The sequence below is a fragment of the Ammospiza caudacuta genome, chromosome 18 (assembly GCF_027887145.1).
Source record: "Ammospiza caudacuta isolate bAmmCau1 chromosome 18, bAmmCau1.pri, whole genome shotgun sequence".
Lineage (NCBI taxonomy): Eukaryota > Metazoa > Chordata > Aves > Passeriformes > Passerellidae > Ammospiza > Ammospiza caudacuta.
Genome location: NC_080610.1, coordinates 14,470,319 through 14,494,309, shown reverse-complemented (window position 1 = coordinate 14,494,309; position 23,991 = coordinate 14,470,319). Strand labels below are relative to the sequence as shown.

Below are 23,991 nucleotides of genomic sequence, written 5' to 3'. Positions count from 1 at the left end.
CATTAATTGAATGAGCAGTTGAGATTCTAAACCATAAAGCTTACATCCAGGGAGTTATGTGAGAATTAATACAAGACAGAAATAATTAAGAAAACTCAAAGAGGGAGGGATAAACATCAAGGCCGGATCATGGGAATAACTAATATCTGACAAGACAGCAGCTAATTTTTCAGATTCTCTTCTTGCTGCATCAAACGTTCTTGTCAGCAGACAAGAAAGGTGCTAAATTAGGGAACTGAAAATGGACATTAATTTTAGCTATAAAAATATCAGTCTAGGAATGCTGGATGTTGAGTATTTCAAACTTTCTGTGCTGAAAGGCACAGACCCACAAGAGAACACTGCATTTGACCTGAGGCCGTGGAGAAGGCTTCCAAAATTGATAGCACTGGGATTGTGGGTGTGGAGTTTGATTAGAAGTGTGTAATATCACAGGGTGGAAAACTTAAGAGTTTAACAATATATGTAGAGCAAGATGGAGGTTTTAGGGCGGAGGCTGATCCTTCACCTTCTTCTCCCTTCTTCTCCATGGGTTTGGGTGGTGTTGTGTAATTGGACAGAAAAGTCCGCAGTGCGGACACGAGGGGTTAGTTATTGGGTTAAAAGTGAAAACAATTCAGGTGTCATTTCTTAATTGGATAGTTTAGCCTTAAAAGACCTTGTAGAGAAAGACAGTTGGCCATTTTGTAGCTTGTTACTAGAATGCTGTAGAAGTCAGGACTTGTAATGTAGATAAGAAATAATAAACATCTGAGTCTGAACACAGAACACCGTCTGGGGCGCCTCAATCTTGACCTTGGCAGAGCAAACACAAAGCCAAGAGCCAGCAGTGAGGGGTGCCGTGGTGTGGGGACACCTGTGGGGGTTGGGACCTCTCTGAAGAAACAGCAGCTGTGAGCTGGAAAATCCCCAGGGAAAAGAAAGAAGAAAAAAGGAAGAAAAAAAGAACTTGGAAATCCCTGGACGCTGGTGAAACGGTTTGGAGCAGAACGTGGATGCTGGAGACCGAGACGGGAATTGAGGCGAGAAGTGAGGTATGATTTATGTTCTTTGGGGTTAATCACAGACTGATAACGGGAAACTAATTTCCAGATCACAAAGAGACACCTTAGACCTCCTACACTCAATGGGCAGGGAACATCCCAGGGCTGTCCCAACTAAAAGATCTTTTACACTGGGTGCAGGAACAGTTTCCAAACGCAGACCCAGGGGCTCTTTTCGATCCCCTTCTCTGGGACTCTGCGAATCTAAGACCACACAATGCTGCTACGCTTAACACAGCAGCAGCAAAACTTCTTCCATCATGTGGGGTGATCTGTGAGGCTCTAGCCAGCAGAAGCCGGGCACAGAAGCGGCACAAGAGGCTCAGGAGATAATTAGTGCCCCCCCAGAGCGCCCGGCCTCGGCCCGTGCGGCCCAGAGCGGCGGGACGGGGCAGCCCCCCTGCCCCGCTCCAGCAGCGTCTGCACAGATCGCTCCCCACGGCTCCCCCAGGGACAGGGGACATGCCAGCCCTGCGAGGCGCTCCCCACAGCCGGGGGACGCCCCGAATCGCCGAGGAGCAGCCCTGCAGCGGGAGGGCCTGTCCCGGTGCGCGGCCACCTGGCACCGCGGCATGGGCGCAGGGTACGCAACCTGCGCAGCCAGGGACCGCGCGGACGGCCCCGGGTACGCAAAACCACCGCAAACAGCGCAAAACGCCGTTCCCTTCTACCCGGAGGGAGCAGAGCGGGACCTGCGGCGGTTTGTAAAAGTAGCAAACGTGGCTTTGGCCTCAGGGAGTGCGCAGAGCCCGGCGGGGACGGGGCACACAGAGGTTGCGGGAGGACAGGGCTCCCTCGGGACGGGCGGATGGAGTCTCGGAAGGCGGTGGCAAGCACAGACCCAGAGATTACAAGCAGCGCTTCTTTACTGCCCACAGACCCAGAGATCGCAAACAGCGCTTCTTTCCTGCCCATAGCTGCGGCGCGGGGTGTCCATTCCCCAGCCGCTCTCTCACACACCCAAGCTCACAGCCAACGCTCCCCAGCCCGCAGCTCCCTCCAGCCATTGCGGCCCCGCCCCTGGCCCCGCCTCCCGGCCTGTCAATCACTCTCCGTGGCTGTTCCGCGGGAGTCCCCCTGATTCATTAGTGCGGCTCAGAGGCTGCGCACGAAACATGCCCTTCCCACATAATGGCGGCGCCCTGCGCACCTATTCCGTACGCGAAATGGCGGCGCCCTGCACTTCCGTAATTTATGCTAAGTACTTCCGCTGACGTCATTTCGTGACGACAAGACGTTAAACCTCCTGCTGCAGCGCCACCTCTGGCCAAATCAATTATTGCACCCTCCAATTCTAATACACAGCGATAAATGCAACCAGCAATTCCTCATACAGAGGGGTGTTATGGATACACATTATAATAGTGGCTTTTCGCAAATATTAAAATGGATCTTATATGTGTCATGTTAAAATCACTTTGTTATGAAGATATAGCTTCCATTTCTACTGTTAGTTTAGCTTAGACATAGCAGTGAAATAGTATATATACTATATACTATATAATATATACCATAATATACTATAATATACTATAATATAATATAATATAATATAATATAATATAATATAATATAATATAATATAATATAATATAATATAATATAATATAATATAATATAATATAATATAATATAATATATACTATTAGTATTATAGTATGCTATATATACTATAACACATATAAGTATGTGTTATAATACATATTATAATATTGGCTTTTCACAAATATGAAAATTGATTTTTTATGTGTGATGTTAAAGTAACTTTGTCATAAATATGTGGTTTTTATTTCTAAATGCCCCCAGCCATAATAACCTTTGCTCTATGCTCCTTGTCTCTTATTGCCCTTTAATTAACCTTTTAAATTTTCACAGGAGAGTGAACGTGTTTTTCACAAGGGGAAGCAGTGAATACAGCCTCGAAACGTAAAGAAAGACCATCTTTGCAGGACACAAACCCCCAAAATACAAACAGATTTTGTCCCATTTCCTTAGATTCCAGAAGCCATCTCAAATAATAATACAAAAGATCCATCAAGAGACATAGCAAATTCTACCAACTGGGCAGAGATTAGAAGAAAAACATTAAAGGAAGATTTTGACATGGCATCAACAAAATCAAAGACAACAAAACATGGCAGACAAAATGAGAATCCCAAATGGAGACCACTGACATATGATGCAATTAAAGACTTGAGACAGGCAGTAAAAGAGGATGGTTTAGGCTCTCTCTACTTCCAGCAATTAATAAAAATCACCTTTTATTTTTACGACCTGGTACCTCATGACTGCAGACGCCTCGCCTCGCTAATTCTGACAGAAGAACAGTTCCAGGAGTGGGATGCGAGGTGGCGGAGGGCTCTGGCTCAGCTGAGGAACGGCTACGCAGGAGGGCCCCGCGCTGCCCTCACCCCGGCTCAGCTGGCAGGGGATGAACCCCACGCCAGCCCCGAACATCAGGCGGCAGAGCTGCCCCGAGACGTGATTGCAGACATCAAAGAGGCGGCGCGGAACGCAATTCTGCAAATCCAGCCGGAGGGAACTCCAGAAGTCTTTTACACAGAAGTAAAGCAAGGTCCTTCTGAGCCCTTCATTTCGTTCATCGATCGTCTCGTGAAGGCAGTGGACAGACAAGTGAGTGACGAAGTGGCAAAGCAATATCTGCTTCAAAACCTCGCTTTTGAAAACGCCAATGCAGAGTGCAAACGTATAATTAGTGCCATGCCTGGTCAACCAACCATGGCTGAAATGTTAGAGGCGTGCAGCAAGGTGTGATTGGTTAGGAAGAACCACAATGCAGATGGTGGACACAAGAATAATTCGTTATTGGTAGAGAGTAGAAATAAAATACGTTCTAAGGGTTAATTGGACAAAATAGTTTTAAAATATCTTGAACCTGTGTGTTTTGTGACTTTTTGGTGCCTTCTCTTTGTAGGCTAGGTCTGGTATGTAGACAGCATGCTGAACTGTTGATAAGAGAAAAATAAACAGCCTGAAGACCGAAAAAACCAAAAGTCCCGTTCGTCTCTTAATTCTGACACAGCACTTTTTAGGAGTCTCCCCATCAGGGGAACCTTGGGGGGTGGATTTCACATCTAGGCTTACAAATGTCACAGATTTTATTTTTAGACAGAGACATTCAGTCATTTATATACTAACCAAAAGGTAAGTACAAAGCAGGAAATATAACTTTGCTATGGTTCACCCAGTGCAGCGTTCAGAGCTCAGCATTCACTCAGGTGTATCTCCCAGAAAATAACCCAGCCTGGATAAGAAAACTTGAAAAGAGCCATTGTTTCAGTTCTCTATCTAGAATTTGAGTTTACTCTGTTAAGTACAAACGTACCAGACAATTCACAGGAAAATCCAGCTGAATCCCATGACAAGCAGGATAGACTAAAGCTCTCATGAGGAAGCCTCTGTTTCACTCACACATATTTCATTACTGCCATGTTCCTTTCACCCACCTCACTACAATTGGTGCTAAAAAGCAGACTTGGCTCATCTGAAGGAAATGAGGGCCTTGAGTATGGACAGGAAATGTCCAGCACTCTTTTTTCCCTTGGGACCCACTAGAGATCCAGGACACAGAGCTGATTCCATCCTGGAGCTGCGATTCATGGCAGCAGCACTGTTCCCTCTCACTGCTCTAGAGGGAATGGACACCCCTTGAGCCTTGGGCCCTGCAGCAATGTCCTCCTGCACTTTCTCTCCCTTTCAGTCCCCTCCAAACCTTGCAGCCACTCTCTGACTGTCAGAGGGATGCTGCTGGAAGGGGAACTGGTCCCAGTGCTGCCTCTTCCCATCAGAGCTGCCTGAGCAGGTGACGTCCACACTGAATCCCTTTGAGCTGCTGCTTCTGAGGGAACAAAGAGGGAAAAGGCTCTTAAATCTCTCCTACAAACACTACACAGTGAGAAGAATCAGCAAAAGCTTAGAATGCCACCCTCTCATGTAAAACACACGGAGCAAGGCTGTGTAAAGCAGTCTGTCAGCATCCATCGTCAGCTGCCTGGCAGCCCCAGAAAGTGCTGTTTGAGACACTTTGCAGGGGAGCAGGCCAGCCACCGTGTGCTCCCATGTGCAGGTCAAGAGAAAGAGAGCTGCAATTAACCTCTCAGGGCTTTGAAGCAGGTGGTTGGCTCCAATCCCCACAAGTAATTGTAAAAAAGCTCAATTTGCCCTGTTCAGTGTGTGACAGCCTCCTCACTTCAGGCTAATCCCGACCAGAGGAAGACAGCAGTTTGGGAGGAGTAATTGGGAAACCATTTGATGTTCAGGTCACAAAGGCTTCTGCACCCTTTGGGGGAGCAGGTAAAACAGAGGGGACGTGAACTGACAGGAAAACAAGAGATGCCTGCTCGTGGCTCATCTCTGCGTGCAGGGTGTGCTCCAAGCTCCTTCCTCACCCTCAGCTGGCAGGTCACCCTGCAAGGAGCCTCACAGGAGGCACAAGACAGCCACAGTCCTCTGGCTGTTTATTATTCAGGAGTTTTTGAAGTGCTGAAACCCTGCTGGGCACAACCATTTCCCTCCACACTCTCTAGCGTGGGAGGGGACGGCGAGACCTGCTTCAGCAGAGACCCGGCCACAGGGACATCCCTCTCCTGTCTGCAGCACCTCAGGAGGCCCAAGGTCAGCCTTTCTCACCTCCAGGCAAACACTTCTCACTGGTATTTACACACAGCTGTGCATGGACGCGGGTAATGAATTATAAAGGAGAAACTCCTACCCAAAGGAATGAATTCTAGTTAATTCAGTGCAAAGCAACACTGCCTAAGAGGATGCAAGTGTGACACCAAGCGCGGTGCAAAGCTGTCCTGTGGCACTTCTCACCTGTGAGTTTTTGACACCAACCCCAAAGGAATGGTGCTAATTTTACAACACATTTTAAGAAAACTGAGGCAGACACCATGTGTCTCAGAATTTGGTCTAACACAGTGTGTTTTCAGCTGAAAAACTCAGGCATTTGGTTATCCAGTCATGTCCCAAGATAATTTAAATTTGAAGCTCAAATTCACCCATGAAAAGAGGTGCTTGCTGCCAAAAGAGCCTTCACCAGTGCTTCAGAAACTCACAACAGCTCTGCCTCCCCCTGCCCCAGCTCCTCTTGTGCACTGGGGTCTGCAGATATTGCCTGCAAGCAATTTGAGGCAAATGGTAGATTAAGAATACCATAGTAAAGGATGGCAAATGACATGATGCTGGAATTTAAACTAATAAAACAAGAGGTTTTATTCCCTTTTAATCTTCCACGTGTGCAGAACAGTCTTGGAAGTGTCATTTTTGAAACATTCTTTTCCCGTTAATTTGTTTTTATTGGCAAATCAGGTCTCCAAGTACTGTTCTCTGAAATAGCTGCTGTAGCTTCAGATAGGAGTGTTGTTTTTAGGAATCCCCTGAGATACATTCTGAGCTTTCTTTCCTACTTAGAAATGATAGCCAGAGTTTAAGCCGAGTATTCCCCATCCCATGTGCTCGATATGTGTTTGTTTTTCATCTTACCATTGAATAATAATGTTCCACAGGAACGGGACACAAACTGCCTGGCTCACAGCACTCCAACAGCCACACTTACCAACAGGATTAGAAGGATTTCCCTCTCCCAGCCACCAGCTTTCACTGGAGAAAAGGTAAAAAATGAGATATGTCAAGGTGAGCCTGAAGCATCTCCAATGATCTTCATCCTAAGCAGGAAACCGAGGGAGGAGGGAGATGAGGCCAGGTATAGCCTGTGTTGATGTGAATGGGTGTTTGAAGTTTTAAGAGTGGTTTTAGCATTTAACCCCCATTGAAATGCACTGAACTAGAGGGAAGGACAGCGTGGCAGACATTAACATTTGGGTTTAACAATGCAGACAATTGCTGAGCCTTAGAGAAGGTGCACTGATCCATGAATGCACGATGAGAGTTTAAAAACCTGCTGAACAGAACGGAGTGTGCACTATTCAAAAACTGTTGATCTGTGCAAAATTATTAAACAACACTTGAGATGTGCCAGGATTGCAGTCCCAGGTGCAGAGCAGCTGCTCCCCTTCTCTCCCCAGCACGGTGCAGGGGCGTTCCTGCTGGAGAGGAGAGCTTTGGCAGGGGCACAGCTCTGGAGAGAAAGGTGGGTGAGCACTCACTCTGCAGCCTGCTGCTGAATTCCAGCTCAGCAGCAACCCCTGGGCACCCAGAGCACACAGCAAGGACAGCTGCTCCACTTTCCTCCTGATTGATTGTGGAGAGAGAACACTGAGAGCAAATGGGGAGCAGCTAAAGCAGTACATGGGAGCTGCCAAAATGTTCTCTGTTTCACGAAATGAGATCCTCTACCCATCAGCTGAGATTTTAATTAACAAAAATCAAGTTGAGGAATTGTGTTGGAATGAAAAGTTTCTGCTTTCTCATCACCATGTGCAGACTGAGAAAGAGAGATTATCAGCATCAGGTGAGCTCCATGGCCATGTTAAGGTGCTGGTGCCTTTGGAAGAGAAGAGAATGCCTGGGACAGGCAGTGGTTGGTCCCCCAGGAATGTCACCTGCCCTGCAGGAAAAGAAATGCTGCTTAATATCCAGAACCAAATGCTAGAGGTGGCTGAGTTCGTGTGCTCAATATCCAGAACCAAACGCTGGAGGTGGCTGAGTTGGTGTGCTCAATATCCAGAACCAAATGCTAGAGGTGGCTGAGTTGGTGTGCTCAATATCCAGAACCAAACCCTAGAGCTGGCTGAGTTGGTGTGCTCAATATCCAGAACCAAACCCTAGAGCTGGCTGAGTTGGTGTGCTCAATATCCAGAACCAAACCCTAGAGGTGGCTGAGTTGGTGTGCTCAATATCCAGAACCAAACCCTAGAGGTGGCTGAGTTGGTGTGCTCAATATCCAGAACCAAACCCTAGAGCTGGCTGAGTTGGTTCTGCTCACAGCACAGCATTGCTGCAGGGGATGGGGAACCAGAGGGGCTCTGCTGAGATGTGTGAAAGAGAACGGGATGGCAGGGACACAGCCTGCCTCTGAAATTCGATCCAGCTCTTGTTGAAGCAAGTGAGAGACTTTCTCCTGCTTTACTGGCCCCGGACCAGGAGCTTTCAGGGCTGGGAGGACTTCACTGTCTATTGTAATGCAGTGACAGCCAACTGTGACACAAGCTTGGAACAAAGGCAGTGTGGTTATGGAGGCTCAAACTCTCTGCTCTGTCACACTTCAAGTTGTTTGGACCAACTGCACTCATCCCTTGATGGAGCAGCAGTTCCACTGCCAGGATGCAGCAGAGCAGGTGCACATGAAGCAAGTTCAAGCTGATTTCAGTCTCAGCACAGTTTGTGTTTAGGGAAAGCTTTAGGAATGCTTTTTTCTTCCCATTCAATCACTCCTTTTGTTGGTAATGAGAACACATGGAGCAGAGCTTAGAGCAGGATCTCCTTTATCCACTTGTGATCAAAATCCTGTCAGTCCCACTGCCATGAGTTTCTGTTTCTTTGGAGCAGTCTCACGTGCAGGCCAGCCTGGCTCCTGCTGCCTTGTCAGCATCCTTCCAGCCAGGCTGCTCATCTCCATCAGACATCTCCACTCCCAGCATGAGACAAAGCATCTCTCCCCAGCACCAATCCCAAGCACACGCTCTCGTCTGAGGTGGATTTGCTTAAATATTTGATCCTTCCACTTGTGCAGATAAGGCAGTACCAGCACTCGTTAGTTTATGTAAACATCCACATTTCTCATATTCATCAGCTGCTATCCCAGAAGGGCTCAAGAGCTGTTTCTGTGGTGAAACCCCAGCAGATGGTACCAGCTCCTTCTTGCACCCATCTAATTGCAAACACGGAACCTGCTCTGCAAAAGCTGTTAATTAGGTGAAAATAACACATATGTTTGAGCTACAAGCTAAGGTGGGGTTTTCCCCCCTCTCTGTTTTCCCCCAACTGAATTGCTCACACAAATGGGGCTAGAAACTGACAGAATAATTTGCAGATGAGTGAGAAAAGTAAGAGGGGAAAATACTCAGGCAGCATCAGATGTAACGTTCTTTGCAGAATAACGGGCTTTAAAAGTCATTTTCTGAGCACTAAGTAAACTAAATGTTCATGATTCATGGCTCTAATCCCTGTGACTGAAATTTAAGATCTAAGGCTCCATGAAATTAAAGAAAAAGAAACAATTACATGCATATTCATTCAATTTCATGTATTGCGTATCCTTCAAGTTTTAAAAAAAAAATTTAACGAGGGAAACAGAGGTTTCTAAAGACTGTGTTTGAGAAACCCCAGCAGATGAGCTCTAACTGCTGAAGCCAGGCACCCTTCTGCGCCTGCTGGCTTCTCCACATTGCCGGGGCGTGCAAATATTCCATAGGAGTGACAACACAGAGTGCACAAAGCTCAGGGCACCGAGGGAGCGGGGCCCTCGTGCAGGAGAGCTCAGCCTTCCCCAGCTGCACAGAGCACAGGGAGCAGAGCAGGCGCCCATCAACCCCTGAGCTGCTCCTGCAGGAGCCCTCACCAGGCCTGAAGGCTGAGCTTTCACCTTTTCCACATTCTGTACTGTGTTAGTGTGTATTTCTGAACTCCATATGAAGTGTCAGCAGCTCTCCTCACAGCTCAGTCCCACAGCACAATCCTTTTCCTCTCCTCAGTCCCACAGAACAATCCTTTGCCTCTCCTCAGTCCCACAGCACAATCCTTTTCCTCTCCTCAGTCCCACAGAACAATCCTTTGCCTCTCCTCAGTAACTCTCAATCCTTTTCCTCTCCTCAGTCCCACAGAACAATCCTTTGCCTCTCCTCAGTCCCACAGCACAATCCTTTTCCTCTCCTCAGTCCCACAGAACAATCCTTTGCCTCTCCTCAGTAACTCTCAATCCTTTGCCTCTCCCCAGTCCCACAGAACAATCCTTTGCCTCTCCTCAGTCCCACAGCACAATCCTTTTCCTCTCCTCAGTCCCACAGCACAATCCTTTGCCTCTCCTCAGTCACTCTCAATCCTTTTCCAGCCCCAGAACCAAGGGCACAGCTACAGCTTCAGCCAAAAAAGTGCAAATAGCAGGGAATTAAGGGGAGCAAACTGGGAGGGTGGGACTGCACAACCTGGAGCTGGGATTGGACAGTGAACCCAATATGGAAATGAACCAAAACTTATAAAAGTGTGAAAACTCAAGACCATTGTCCATCTTGGGTCCATCTCGGGTGTAGCCCTGGCTGGGCTCTTGCACTGCCCAAGGTGCATCCTTTGAAAGCCTTTTAATAAATCCCTGCTTTATTCCTGTTACTCTGCCCAATTCTGTTCCAGGGAGCCTCTCCAGGCATCCCTCAAGGAGAAGGAGCCCCAGGTGCTGCTCTCCTGCCATGGCACAGAGCATCCCTTCCCCAGGGCTGCCATGGCAGTGTGGCAGCAACAACAACACTGCACAGCCCCCAGGAGCAGACAGACAGGCTGCAAAGCTTGGGAGCTTAACAGCATTAAGAGGAATGTCTTAAGTCATGAATATTTGCCACACTAATCTAGCCTTTAATCTTCTCCCAGTAACACAAGGATACACCATCATTATCCCAAAGGATCAACAGAAAACCAGCAAAAATCCCCAGAAAGCTCTTAGATACACAACAGCACACTTTTGTTTTGTGAAGATAACTCTGGTCCTGTGCTTAGACAGTGCTGCATCGACATTCATAAGTCTTCCCAGTTAGTTTTTAGTCTCTGAGCCACAAATAATTCATTATTAGTGAAAAGGGGACTTTAGGACAGACAACACAGCCAAGAAAAGCAGCCTTTAAACTGCATTCATTCAGCTAAGTGCTTCAATAGAATTATTTGGAGAGAAGATCAAGAGTTTTTACCTAAAAATTACTTTTCTCCTCTGGTCTTCTGAGACTGGACTATAGTGGACTGCCTTGTTCATCTAATCCAGGGTGGCACAGAGGGTCAGCATTAGGAGAGGCTCCTGACCAGGAAAGGGCTCTGGAATTTCCCTCTGGACTGTGCCAGGCCTGAGCTCCAGGGACAGCACTCACAGGGAATATTCCTCAGGGAAACACAGGGAGCTCCCCTGGATCAGAGACTGGAAAGGAAAAGTCCCTGTGTACCAAAAATATGGAAAATGTGCTGCTCACAGCAGCAGCTGCCTCTGTGCTCTGCACCTGGGGCAGGAGAGGAGTGGATGGTCCCTCTGTGCAGGAAGGAGCAGAGAATGGAGCAGAACCAATCCTGCAGGAGCTGCTGAGGGAGAGAGCTCAGGGTGACCCCTGCTCTGCCCTCCCTGCTCCTCCGCTTCCATTGTGCCAGGAAATCCAAACTCCAACCAGGGTGAAAGTGGCACACCCCAGCCTCTGCAGAGCAGAATATCTTAATAATTACAAACAATTATTTATAATTACGTATATTTATAATTACAAACCTAATTATACAGAGGTAATTACAAATGCCTGGTGCAACAGGGATGTTTGGCTGCTGCAGTGCTACAGTGAATAATGCACTGAATGTTCTGGCACTGCTGGGCACTGATGCTGGGTCTCCTCCCAAAGGCCTGAAGGAATGAGGGGGCTCTGACATCTCCAACATCTTCCACACCCCCATTTCCTCCTGCAGGGACAGGAGGAGCTGCTGTGCTGCCCTTGAGGAGTCCTGCACAGTGCTGGGGACATGGCCTTGCCAGGGGTGACACCATCCCTGCACAGTGCTGGGAAATGGCCTGGGCAGGGGTGACACCTTTCCCTCACAGTGCTGGGGACACGGCCTTGAAAAGGGTGACACCTTTCCCTGCACATTGCTGGGATATGGCCTGGCCAAGGGTGACACCATCCCTGCACAGTGCTGGGGACAGGGCCTGGCCAAGGGTGACACCATCCCTCACAGTGCTGGGGACAGGGCCTGGCCAAGGGTGACACCTTTCCCTCACATTGCTGGGGAATGGAAATGGCCTGGCCAAGGGTGACACCTTTCCCTCACATTGCTGGGATATGGCCTTTCCAGGGGTGACACCATCCCTGCACAGAGCTGGGGACATGGATATGGTCTTGCCAAGGGTGACACCTTTCCCTCACAGTGCTGGGGAATGGAAATGGCCTGGCCAAGGGTGACACCTTTCCCTCACAGTGCTGGGGAATGGCCTTTCCAGGGGTGACACCTCTCCGTGCACAGTGCTGTCCCAACCCATCCATCCAGCCCCACACACCTGCCACAAGACACTGAGGGTGTTTATGTTCCTCTGAGGGTTCCCTGTGAGCCATCCATGGGGATTTTACAAAAGAATTAACTGGCACAATCACTCTTTTTCCCAAAAAGGGAACACGGCCTGTCAAACCCCTGAGGACACGTCAGGAGGGGCTCCAAGGGACACAAGTGGCCCTGGCAGCACAGGAGTGGCAGGTCCAAAACCCCCAAAATCACAGCAAAAAGATTCTGCAGACCCCGTGGCAGAAAACAAACCAAACCACGGTATTTTCCTCTTTTGAGGAGAACTTTTAAAAAACCTAATCACAGTGAGAACAAATGTCAAAATGCCACATTCTGGATGACAAAAATTTGTCTTTCTTCACAGAGCTCTTCAGAAACCACGACTTATTGAAATCAATACTTCTCTATTGACTCTCATTTACAGGCAGAGATTGAATTATCAGAACAAGCAGTGCAGAGCTACCTGAGTGCTCTTCACTGGAGCATTTTTGATCCAAAGCCTGCATGACACATGTGGACTGGGCTTCTCTCTCATCCAACAACACCCTGCTAAAATCCATTTACAGACGAGCTGGCCTCCCTGTCTGTCAGTCTTTCTGCCATGGACTGGCATGAACCCTGTCCAAATGCCAAGACAGATCTGTAAAGTTCTTCAGTTTCCCCTGGAATCTGGGCACAAACAACTGTTCCAGCTCATGCATGAAAGGCAAGTGACAAACTGCAGAGTGCTGCCATAAGTTTGCTCTTGTACTTCAGGATTTTCCTCTTTTCTTTTGTTTTTCAACATCTTCCCTTAGGGCTGTGTAGATACAGAAAAACATGCCACAGTGAAAGAAGAGAAAAACAGGGGAAGAGTGGGAAAAGGTTTCTACCTTCTCTTCATTTCATCACAAGAGAAGTTTATGTAAACGCTATGTGAGACATAAAAATACATCCCCAGAATCACAGAAAATGTATAAATCTGGCTCTTTTACTAGAAATTATGAGTTCTCTTTCCTAACCAGAAAATTTACGGGTGCCACACAAACAGAAAATGCTTCCAGACTGTGTCTGGAAAGGAAATGGTGTCATTAAAAATGGTGCTTTGTTAAAAATCCCTAGAAAAATGGATGGGAAAAGCCAGTGTTGAAAATGCCTGGAAGAAGAGGCAGGAGAAGCAAATGAAAGCAAAGAAATCAGGTAACCAAGCAGGCAGAGAGCACCAGGATGAACTGGACATTGCTCAGGCTGGGTTTGGGCAAAAATAAATTGCAATTTTCCACTGCTGCAGGATCTGGTCCATTCTTTGCTGTGGCTGCCACCCAGAGTGGTTCAGGCAGCAGAGATTTATTTGAATTTCAGTCACATTGCCAGGCCCAGGGGGTTTGCTCAGAGGGACACGATCAGAGAGCAGCCCCAGAGGTGCAACCCAGATGTGAACATCCCATGCACAGACACAGAAATTCCTTCCCATGAAACCCCAAGTCCCTCTCTTATTTTCATGTCCTCCTTGCTAGAGCTACAAAAGAACAAGTTAATGTGAAGGACAGATTTAATTTCTTAATTAATGCACTATTTTCCTTTGTGCTGCTGCTCTCTGGGGACACTAACCAAAGTGCAAGCCAGTGCTGGGACTGCCCCATTTCTGCCCAAGCACAGCACAAGTCCTGTGCAGCATTTGCATCCCAGGCATCCCTGCTGCAGGTGCTGCACTCTGCTTTTATTCTCTGTGCAATCAGCACTGAAGGCTGAATAGATTTTCCCTTTATTTTCTGTAAGAGGCTCATGCTCCCTGTCTTCTTTTAAGTTTCTCTTAATAGTGGCTTCTCAGCTGACATCACATGGATTTTTTTCCCAGTGTTTGTGCTGCAGGTGCACTTTGGAGGCTGTGGTAGGACAGCTGTCATCTCCTCCTCTGCAGCTTCACTTCCTATTTCATCCCAAAATCTTCAAATAGTTCCTTGCTCTGATCTCCACTTCTGTGCAAAGGAGGGTTTGGTGAAGTTCTGTTTGGGATTTTAACCATGCTTGCTGCCAAAACACATACATTTTTTCTGTCCATTTGGCTTATTCTGAAATAATTTCATATTCTTGCCAGGATTTCAAGGAGGGCTCCTGAGTTTTAGGGAAATTCTCTCTGCTGTCAGAAATCTCATCCTTATGGCAGGACACCCCTGCAGCAGGGGCTCTGATGTCAGTTTGTGGTGACCACACATTCTCAGGTACCTCAGGCTTTTCCCTGAGCTTGCTGCAGCTCTTCCTGAACTCCCAGTGACAGACAGAAAGAATTATTTGAAAGACAGGCAGCAGCAATCCCCTTCAGGATGTCTTCAGTCTTCAGAACAGGGTCCCTGACTCACACGAGGTCAGCAGCCTTCTCTGAGGAGCCACACTCCTGTACAAAACCATCTGTGCTTGCCTCAAATGGGCCAAAGCTTGGAGGCATCTCCTTACAGGAATTCAGGGGATCAAAGTTGGCAATAATAGATTTTCCCTCAGCAGAACCGGTTACACAAGATGAAAATATCAATAATAGCATAAGGCAATGAAACAAGCCCCACTGTCACGTTTGTGAGGAACAGAAGGTCTCAGCAAATGGCTGTCTGGGAGATTTCAAACCCAACAATTCCACAAACTCCAACAATTCCAGTGCTGAGGCATCCCCAGCAGGGCTGGGCAGCACCCACACCCCGTGGGCTCTCACTTTCTCCAGGGACAGCACCAGGAGAAGCCTCTCATGAGCTCTCCATGGCAGCCCTGCTGATGGATCCTGCCCATGGAAATGCACCCAGGGTCCAGTGCAGCCCCGGGGGTTTCTCCCTGTGTCACCTTGCTTGAGGACACCAAAGCCACCCCTGGTGCTCTGCAGGAGCTGCAGGATGGGCACAGCCCTGCCCTAAGGGCACAGCATCTGCAGCTGCTCTTCCCCTTTATCCTTTCTCTCCTTCAGTGCCACTTTGCCTCTGCTTTTTGTCCTCAGATCCTGATCTTCACTTAGCAATTATGAAAACATTTTCTTGGCATTTATAGTACACGAACTGTGCCTAAAAACACAGCAATGAAGCATTTCCTCCAAGGCAGGATTTTCTCATTTCACTCTGATAATCTCTCATGCTAAACTCACTGCAGGTTGGGGAAATCTGGAAGTCTCCAGCTTCTGTGTGGCAGCAACTGTTTAAGTCTGCAGGTTTCCTGTATGGCTGTTTTGAAATCTTTTGTTTGTGGGGTGGCAATAAAAGCTGTGGAGAGAAAATCTCCCCTGGCAACATGTACTCTTGAAAGGCCCTTTCAAAGCAAGCGTCCCAGCAGTAAGGAATACTTCAGCATGCCACATTCCCATCTTCCCTTTCCTTCCCTCCCCGCCTCCCCAGCCTGAGCTCTTTGCATTGGAATAATGAATTTCTTTGTGCCCCATCTCACAAAAGTGTTTCACATCACCTCCATGCACTTAGCTGGGGAAGACCCTGCAATCACAGGTTCTGTTCTCTCACGCAGCACTGCAAGTATTTCATGTTTCTTTGAAGCCAAGTGTTATCAGCTGGCCATGTAATATTCAGCTTTTGGGAAAAAAAAGAAAAAGGATGATTGTATTCTGAAATACTGATTGCATCAAATGGTGACTAGATTGTGAGACAGTAATCATGCTGAGCTCAGGCGATTAAAAACTCACTTGGAAAATTGCTGCTTGCTGAGCCTTTATGGAAAGAAATGAATTAAGAAGGGAAACAATGAGGAAGGGCATACATTAATTTGGCTCTGCAGTGCATAATGCTGATTGTAAGAGATCTAAGGAAGAACTGTGTGTCTTAAGGATTTCCTCTTATGCTTCCAGAAGGAAACCGGAGAGCCACCGGAGGGGGATGGCAAATTAAATCCTAACAGCAATCTCAGAAGCAGCAATTGGAAAGGAGCAAATAAATAAACAATAGAAATAGGAGCTAGCATTTCCTGCTAGGAACTCCTCTGTTGTGACAATGCCTCTCACACCAGGGAGTGCCCTTGCTGCCAGTCCTGCAGTCCCCTCCAGCCCTGTGCCCTGCTGAGCTGGGCTGGGGCTTGTACCCCTGTACTGGGGTTTGCACAGGGTGGTTGCACTGGGGTCTGTGCTGCAGTTGTTCTCGTGTTGCAGCTCCCTGCTGTCTGTGCTGCAGCTGCTGTCCTGCTGCAGCTCATGTCTGTGCTGCAGCCAGCCCTGGGGGCTCCTGTGCAGCTGCAGGACAGAGCTGCAAGGCGGGCACGCTGTGAATAATCCATCAAATAAACACCCAGACCTGTGCCAGGAAGGGAAATGTTCCTCTCCCAGCCTCTTGCTGACACCTCCTCCAGTTCATGTCTCTCTGCTCATTGTCCCCTCAGGCTCACAAGGGATTTTGGGCCAGGCTGACACTGGGGAGAGGTTTCACCCTCAGCCCAGCAGTTTCCATATCCATTCCTATGGCCTTGGATGCTCTTTTTGCCTCCCCTTTGCTGCCAGACTCTGGTTTTGTACCATATGTTTGGGTTTGACTCTAAACTGCCACATTTTTAAATGAAACCAGGTTTTTGCCATTCCATTGTGAACGGAGCTGTAGCAGAGGTAAAACCCAAGCGCTGATCAGTGTCTGGAACACCAAGGTGACTGAGGCTGCAGGGATGGCCCTGCCAAGCCAGGGCTGGGAGCTGACTGCTCTCTCTGAACACAATGCCCGTTTGTTCTAGAACCACGGAGCACTTCCAGTGCCTTTCCTCAGGAGAAATTCATCAAAGGAGTAAAACTCAACAACTTAATATTAACAAAAAGTGATTCATTTTCACAGTGAATTTGATGGAAAGCTGCTCAATTCCCCAGCCAAGCATCACAGAGCTCCAAATCTGCCCCTCAACTTCTTCTTGAACAGATTCAAACTTTAAAGTTTAATTGCCACTTAACACTTCTGATATTTTAAAATATTTACCTGGACCATTCTCCAATAGCCTGGCTCGACTCACAAAAACAACTCTAGCAATTCAAGTCTTAGATGTGGGAGTAAATGTCTTGGTACAGTGCCATGAGTATAAATCAGACCTTAATAATTGACAAAACAAAACAAAATGCAAAATCTTGACATTTAGTTAACCATTGAAGCCACTGCTCAAACTGAAGCTGAGGAAAACTCTTCCCAGAGTGTGCAATTAATTGGAAGAGAAAAACCACACCCCAGTGCAACTCTGCCATACTTGAGGCAAATGGAAAAAGAAATCCATTTATAACTTCACTTTGTTCTTTCATCCTCATTTAATGAGCTGTCTGACTCAATAACTCAGCATTAAGTACGATTCTTTAAGGCTGGGTTTTCCCCATTCCCCTCAGACTCCCAATCCAACCCAGGTGTTAATTCTCCTCCTGTTCCTGATCCTGTGAAGAACACCAAACTAGCTTTCACTCTGAATTCCAGTTCCATATAATGAGAATGCAAACCCATAAATAACTGAAAACCTAGCAAGAGAAAGCTGCCTTTGCCCACAGAGGAGGAAGGGAGCTGGTTACTGTCAACAGGAGCTGCTTCTTCTGTCAAATAAATTAACTGTATTTCAAACTGATGGTGCCATGTCAGCCTCCTCATCTCCATCTCCAACTCCAATCCCAATCTCAGGGGAGAGCATCTCAGAACACGTTACTGAAACACAGGTGTGGGTGAGCTGAACCACAAAAATAAACACCCAAAGCTGCCTTCAGAACCCCACTGTGACCCACAGAGCTGGGGAATGCAGAGCTTTGGCTCTGCCAGTGCAAATCACTGCTGAGCTGCCTCAGTGCTGCAGACAGGCAGAGATAGAATAAAAGAAAGGCTTTGTAAAATAGGGTTCAGGGCTTGCTGCTCTAGCTGAGCTAGCAGGCAGTGTGTAAGTCCCCATGTGGAAAAATGAGAGGAATGACTTCCAGTTTGCATAACAATCTATTCTTGTAGAGAAAAATAGGTCGCACCTGTAATAACAAAAGATCTGTCCCATGAGAATCCATGAAGAAAATATGTAAACTAACCAAAAATAGAGAGATTTGATGGATATACACACGGGCCCGAGTAAACTGAGTTTCAGAGTATTGTTAGCCAATTAGATTTAACACGGTGCCTTCTGATATTTCCTATAACCATGAGCTTTGTGAACACAGAATTGGCTTTTCTGCATGAAGAAATGGAGTCCTTGTCGGGGATTCGGTGCTGGGTGTGCACTGTGGCTCAGGTGGGGCTGCCCCAAGCCCTGCCCCGTGTGTGCCCAGCCCCACGGCAGGCAGGGCAGCACGGAAAGCTTTGCTCCATCCAGGGCTGACAGCTGATGGCTGCTCCAACTCTGACACCAGCAAACTGTGCCCTCTGCACGCCCCTGTCGCTCCCTGCCTGTCACACACTGCCAGGACTTTGCTGAGAGCACAGCTTGGCCCCAGGGCTTCGATGACAATGGGAATCTGAATTAATTTGCTCAGCCAGAATGGTAGTTCAAGAGGTGTAAAAGCCTTGGAATCATGAGGTTCACAGAGCTGCAATTAGAATATTTAAATGGGCAGCTAGGATAAAGTCTACAAAGTACAGCTTATGGCCTACAGAATCTGGAGGAAAAGCCTGTAAAATTTTGTCATTTTCCCCCAACAACAGCTACTTATTGCTGCCTTTGTTGAGCGTGGACTGAGTTGTTCATTTACTCGTGCTTTTCTTACTATAAAATATTCAGAGTTTATCCTGAGCAACGCCATGGTTTGGGTGATGATTGTTTCCCAGGACTGGGATCCGTGCCCTCTGCATTCCTGCTCTCAGAGCAGCCAAATGCTAAGCCATAGAATTGTTTTCCTCCTCTAAAGTAGCAGCTGGTGCCTTGGAAGACACCATAAGCATCTCTGCTGAAATGTGTGTAATTGCACATGTCGGTGTGGTCTGCTCTGAGCGAATCCCTCTCCCAGACAAAACACTCTTTTCTCAAGCTGGCTTTGAAGGCTGTGTGTGTTCAAATATAGCTTCAGGAAGGCACACACATATATTTTGCTATAAACTGTGTACAACGTGTGCTGTATACAGAATATTAATGCCTCAATATGTGATTTTGTGCGACTGCCTCGCTGGCATCCTTATTGCTCTACATGGAGCTGGTTTGTGTGCAAATATAACTCCAAACACAAAGTTTTATCTTGGCACGATCCTAAAACAATACAGATTTCCACCTGTTGTAGCGAGAACATTTTAAGCTAAATCTTTAATATGCAGTAAGTGGCTGTGGTCTCTGTTCTGATCATACTTTGTCAAGCTAGAAAACTAATTAGCAGAATCTGGTGACCTGGATGTCAGAACCTCTGATATTTCAGCAAAGAGCAAAATCCTTAATTCAACAGCAGACATATTGCAGAGAGATCTCATGTGCTCCCCTGCCCACCCCTAATGACTCATAAAGATGAACTTTGTATGGGGACAAAGAGAATGGACTTTTTGTCCAAAATGGCCAGAAATTGCAAGAAGCTCTAATTTAGAAGTTTGATGAATTGCAAACAGCTCGATGATAATTCATTATTGCCCTAACTCAGGCATATCTGCCTACAGATACAAAAGGCAAGAAGTTTAATAAGACAACTCTTTGTGGCCAATGAATCCTCCTGGAGCTGCTCACAGTGAGGGCATGGGGCTGCTGGCACCAGCCAGGTGGGATTGAAAGGACAGGAGGGTCAGGAAGGACTCACCACAATAAACACTCACATATTTCCAGCCCCCAGCCCCAGCCTGGCCCTGCTCTGGGGCACTCACACCTGCAGAGTCCATTCCCTTCTGCCAGTCCTGAATGCTCCACTGGAGAAAAAGATCACTGAGAAAATAAGATCCAGCTCAAAATTCATAGTGCAACAAGCCAAGTGGCACCAAAGTAAATCCATCATACAAACAAGCAAAGAGGATTTTCACTGCTTCCAGGAAGAGTTTGGCCTCCTGGATGAAGGTAATTTCTGCACAAGTGACCACAAAATAAAGCTGCTAGGTAATGCAGTGATGGGTACTCAAAAATGTGATAGATGGAGGAACGAGATTAGCTCTGCTTTATGTACAAGTCCATCACATTCTTGATCACATACTTTAATGGCAAAGCAGCTGCAGAACTTGCAAATTACAAGCTCTGGCTTTGTTTTCAGAGCTGCTGCATAAATAGCTGTATTTAACAACTCCAGGCAGGCTCTTCTTTCTGTAAATTGTCCCAAGAATGTGCTGTGAGCCTGCAGCAAGGGTTTGTTCTCAAAAATTCAGTGCCATCTAAATTGGAGAAGCTCAGTATCCCTCCATTTCCCTGTTTGTTTTTTGCCCATGGGTCCTTGTTGCAGTTTTTGTGCTGGGGTTGGAGATCCCTGTGCCCAGGGCTGTTGGATGAGGTCCTCAGTCACTCATCTGCTTTGTCTGCAAGAGGGAAGAACTCTCCTCAGATTTAATCTATTCCAGCTATTACCTCTCTGCCTTTCTTACACTGGTTTTTTCTGCACATTAGATAAAGCCTGGCTGGCTGCTGCCAGGAAAATTAGGTCTTCTATTGTTTTACCATTAATTATGGAGAGTTCAAGATAAGGTTTGTGTTCCAAAAGTAGAGGGCAGGAACGGTTTGAATTTTACTTTCATTATAATTAGACAGGAAATTATGAAAAGGTGAAAAATAATTCATTGAAGAGCTTTCCTCTAGCAAGATAACAAGGAAGGCACATTGTGGCACAGATGGAGTTCACAGGGAGTTATTGAGCACCATTGTTCCCAGTGTGCCTGTGCTGGGCACAGGGAGCCTGTCTGTTCCTACTGATTCATGTGTGGGCACAAATGGGCAGGGGGAGGCCCTGACTCCCTGCTGTTCTACTGAGGGCCTTTTCTCCTACCAAAAAATAAAATAAAATAAAATAAATCAGGCTAAATTAGTCCATGGTGTAAGGCATTGAGTGACTGCAGAGATTAATTGGAACAATCAGTCACTTTGTGTGTAACTTGCAAAGGACACAGAGTTATGACTAATGGAAGGATGAATTAATTGGGCAGCTGTCTCTCTTTCAATCGAACACCACTGAGATAAACATTTGGACTAAGAAGCTGTCCTCATTAGAATTTCTTCATTTGATGCTGATGGTGATGTTTACAACTACCATGGGACCCCAGAGCCTCCAGAATTTCCCTTCATGTGGAATTACTGCAGCTCAGGCTTTCAGAGGCACTGTTGCAGAGGAGGGCATGAACCTTGCCTGCAGCTCCTCACTGAATTCTGGCCATGCCAAAGCCCCTCAGGGTCCATTTCCTGCTGCAATAAACCCTCTGTAATCAACCTCTGCCACGCTCACGCCATTCCTTTCTTCTCAGCTTCACAGCCTGATTAGTTATTTAGGGTTTGCAGGAAAAGCAGGCACACAGGCCCTGGAGGAGAGGACAGCACTGAGGTGAATGAGGTCAAGATGGGGATTTTTGCCATTCAGAGTCAACAGAAACTCTAGAAACCATATAATGCAGGTGGAGGAGGGGGAAGGATGAATTTCTCTCCTTGTGAGCAGATAAGGAAGCAAGATTCCAAGGGGAATGAGTGATTTACCCACAGTCACACAGGAAATCAGCAAGAGATATGGAAATTAATGCTGAGGAGCATTTCAGTGCCTTAATCATAAAGCCAATCTTTTCCCTCAAATGCCAACAGCATTAAACGTTCCTTTTAAATCATGGAATAAGCACAAGACTTCCACTGACTTACAGGAATGTTTCCAGCCAAATATTTTAGAGGGCAGCCAGTTCCATGGGGAGGCTTGGTCAGTATTAGGATTTATGTCCAAATCTAGGAAGCAGAGATTGGGATGAACCAAAGCAAGTTCAGCTGTCAGATTCCTTTGAGGATCACATGCTGAAAATGCAAGGTCAAAAACCCCTGGGTGTGTTTTATTGTATTTACCACTAATTAGGTAGGCTTTGGAAAAAGGAGCTGAAATATTCTCTCCTTGGGAAGCTGTCAAACTGTGAAATGGCCGAGAACAGGGAAGATTCCCAGCTCTGGCACACAAATAAACCCCTTGTTCATCTCTGATCTCTTTGCCCATCTTTGAGCAGCACCAGGTCCCTGCCCAGAAAAACTCATTTTGTACAAACACATAAGAGCCTGGGTGGAAGCCTGTTTTTATTTAATCTAGCTTCAATTCACTGCCTTAACTGAAAATAATGATGTTAGAGCAGTGATCAAAGAATTGTCTCATTAATTGGCTATTAAATCATTAGCTATTAAACAGAAATAAAAGGTTAAGAATGCAACACTCTATTCTGCTCAAAAGAATAGGAATATGTCTCCAGCATCAAAGAAACAATAAAGGCAGAATTAAGAGTGAAAAGAAGCTTAAGATAAGGCAATTAGATCCAAAATGCCTGACAACTCTCATTAGAGGGTTTAGCACTACAACCTATATGGAAAAGGCAACAGAAATTCAGAAGCAAAGTCAATATTGACTTTACCAAAGGGGCTTGTAAACGGAATATGCATTTTTCTGAAAAAATATAGGCACATAAATGTTGTACTAAATTTTAACTCAGCTAATTAATTGTTATGGATTCAATCTTGCAACCAATACATATATTTGCAGTTAAAAAATTATGCCTGAACAGCATTCGGTCTCAGTAATTTGTGACTGAAATCACGCAAGTATGCTGCAATTTTCACAAAAATAACATTACTCCCCATTTATACCACCAGGATGAGCCAATATCAACTCAACAAAGACCACATTGAGACCTCATGGGTTTGTTCACCTTGTCTAAATATTTGAGAGATGGGTACCAGGCCTGGGAGAGGGTCACAGGGGCATTGCCCAGTGTCAGTGATTTGAGACCCAAATAATCTCCTAAAGCAGACAAATGAAGACCTGAATTATATCAAGTCACTACCAAAAAACCCCACAAAACATTGTAAATCCTGTCTGGTTCAGTCCAGTATTCTCAAAGTACAGCAAGTCCTAGAAGCTCAATTAATAAAAATAAAAGTCCCCACCCAGCATCTTTTAGATCTGGTTTTCTGAGGTGCAAAAAGAAAACAGTCCCAGCAATATGTTAATGATATAGAACTCAATGCTTGAGTTTATAATATACAATTCATGTTTATCAATTCATAAATAATAGTCACTAATCAGATAATAGCTGTATGCTACACAGAAAAAATGTAAAGAATAGCATCATTTATCAAGGCAGTCTTTTCCTTTGACAATTAATCTAGTTATAAACAAAGATATTCATCCATGTTCCTGTGGTAAGGACCTTCAAAGAATTCTGGTTTCCAGAAAAAGAAAATGGGATTTTTTTCTTTCCCTATCTGATACCTAAGGGAAAATATGGAACCCATATGTAATACCAAAAAACCCACCTCATACAGAATTCTCTGTAGTTAATTTTTAAGTTCATTTGAAACAAGAACACCCTCAAATCACATAATAAAACAAATTAATATATTCAAGATATTCAAAAGCACCTCTTTTATGTCTAAAATATTAATAATACTAATGAGCTAAAAGCTGCAAGCCATGCAATGGTGTCAGAAGTCAGACAGGCAGGGTCTTGGGAAAGTCACATCAACACAATTTTCATCACTATGTCAGGGAGAAAAAACCACTTGAACACAATATTAAAAAAAAAAAAAAAAAAAAAAAAAAAAACAGTAAAACACAGCACTACATTGTTTAAAAGCTCACAGCTCTCATTTTAAGACTTTTTGCAATATGGTTGTTATTCTTTATCCCTGTCAGTCTCTACAGGTGTTGTTACAGTTCAGGATCGTTCATTATAAGAAACTCCTGACTGGCGATGCAGCCAGAGCAGGAAGGAATCTGCCTGCCCCC

At 46.1% G+C, this 23,991-nt stretch overlaps 2 protein-coding genes across 2 annotated transcripts in view; one reads left to right on the top strand and one right to left on the bottom strand.

Annotated features, from left to right (window-relative positions):
* Window positions 1-23,991, bottom strand: part of TMEM132B (transmembrane protein 132B) — a 209,404-nt gene that overhangs the window by 13,679 nt on the left and 171,734 nt on the right. The window lies entirely within an intron of this gene.
* LOC131565668 (endogenous retrovirus group K member 24 Gag polyprotein-like) lies at window positions 709-4,038 on the top strand. Its single transcript, XM_058816682.1, has 2 exons — window positions 709-1,034; window positions 2,919-4,038. Exon 2 carries the CDS (start codon window positions 3,147-3,149, stop codon window positions 3,816-3,818), a length of 672 nt encoding a protein of 223 aa, XP_058672665.1. The 5' UTR covers window positions 709-1,034; window positions 2,919-3,146; the 3' UTR covers window positions 3,819-4,038.

Bases quoted from the DNA above. Each gene is read 5' to 3' on its own strand.
- LOC131565668 (XM_058816682.1), top strand. From the start codon at position 3,147: ATGGCATCAACAAAATCAAAGACAACAAAACATGGCAGACAAAATGAG.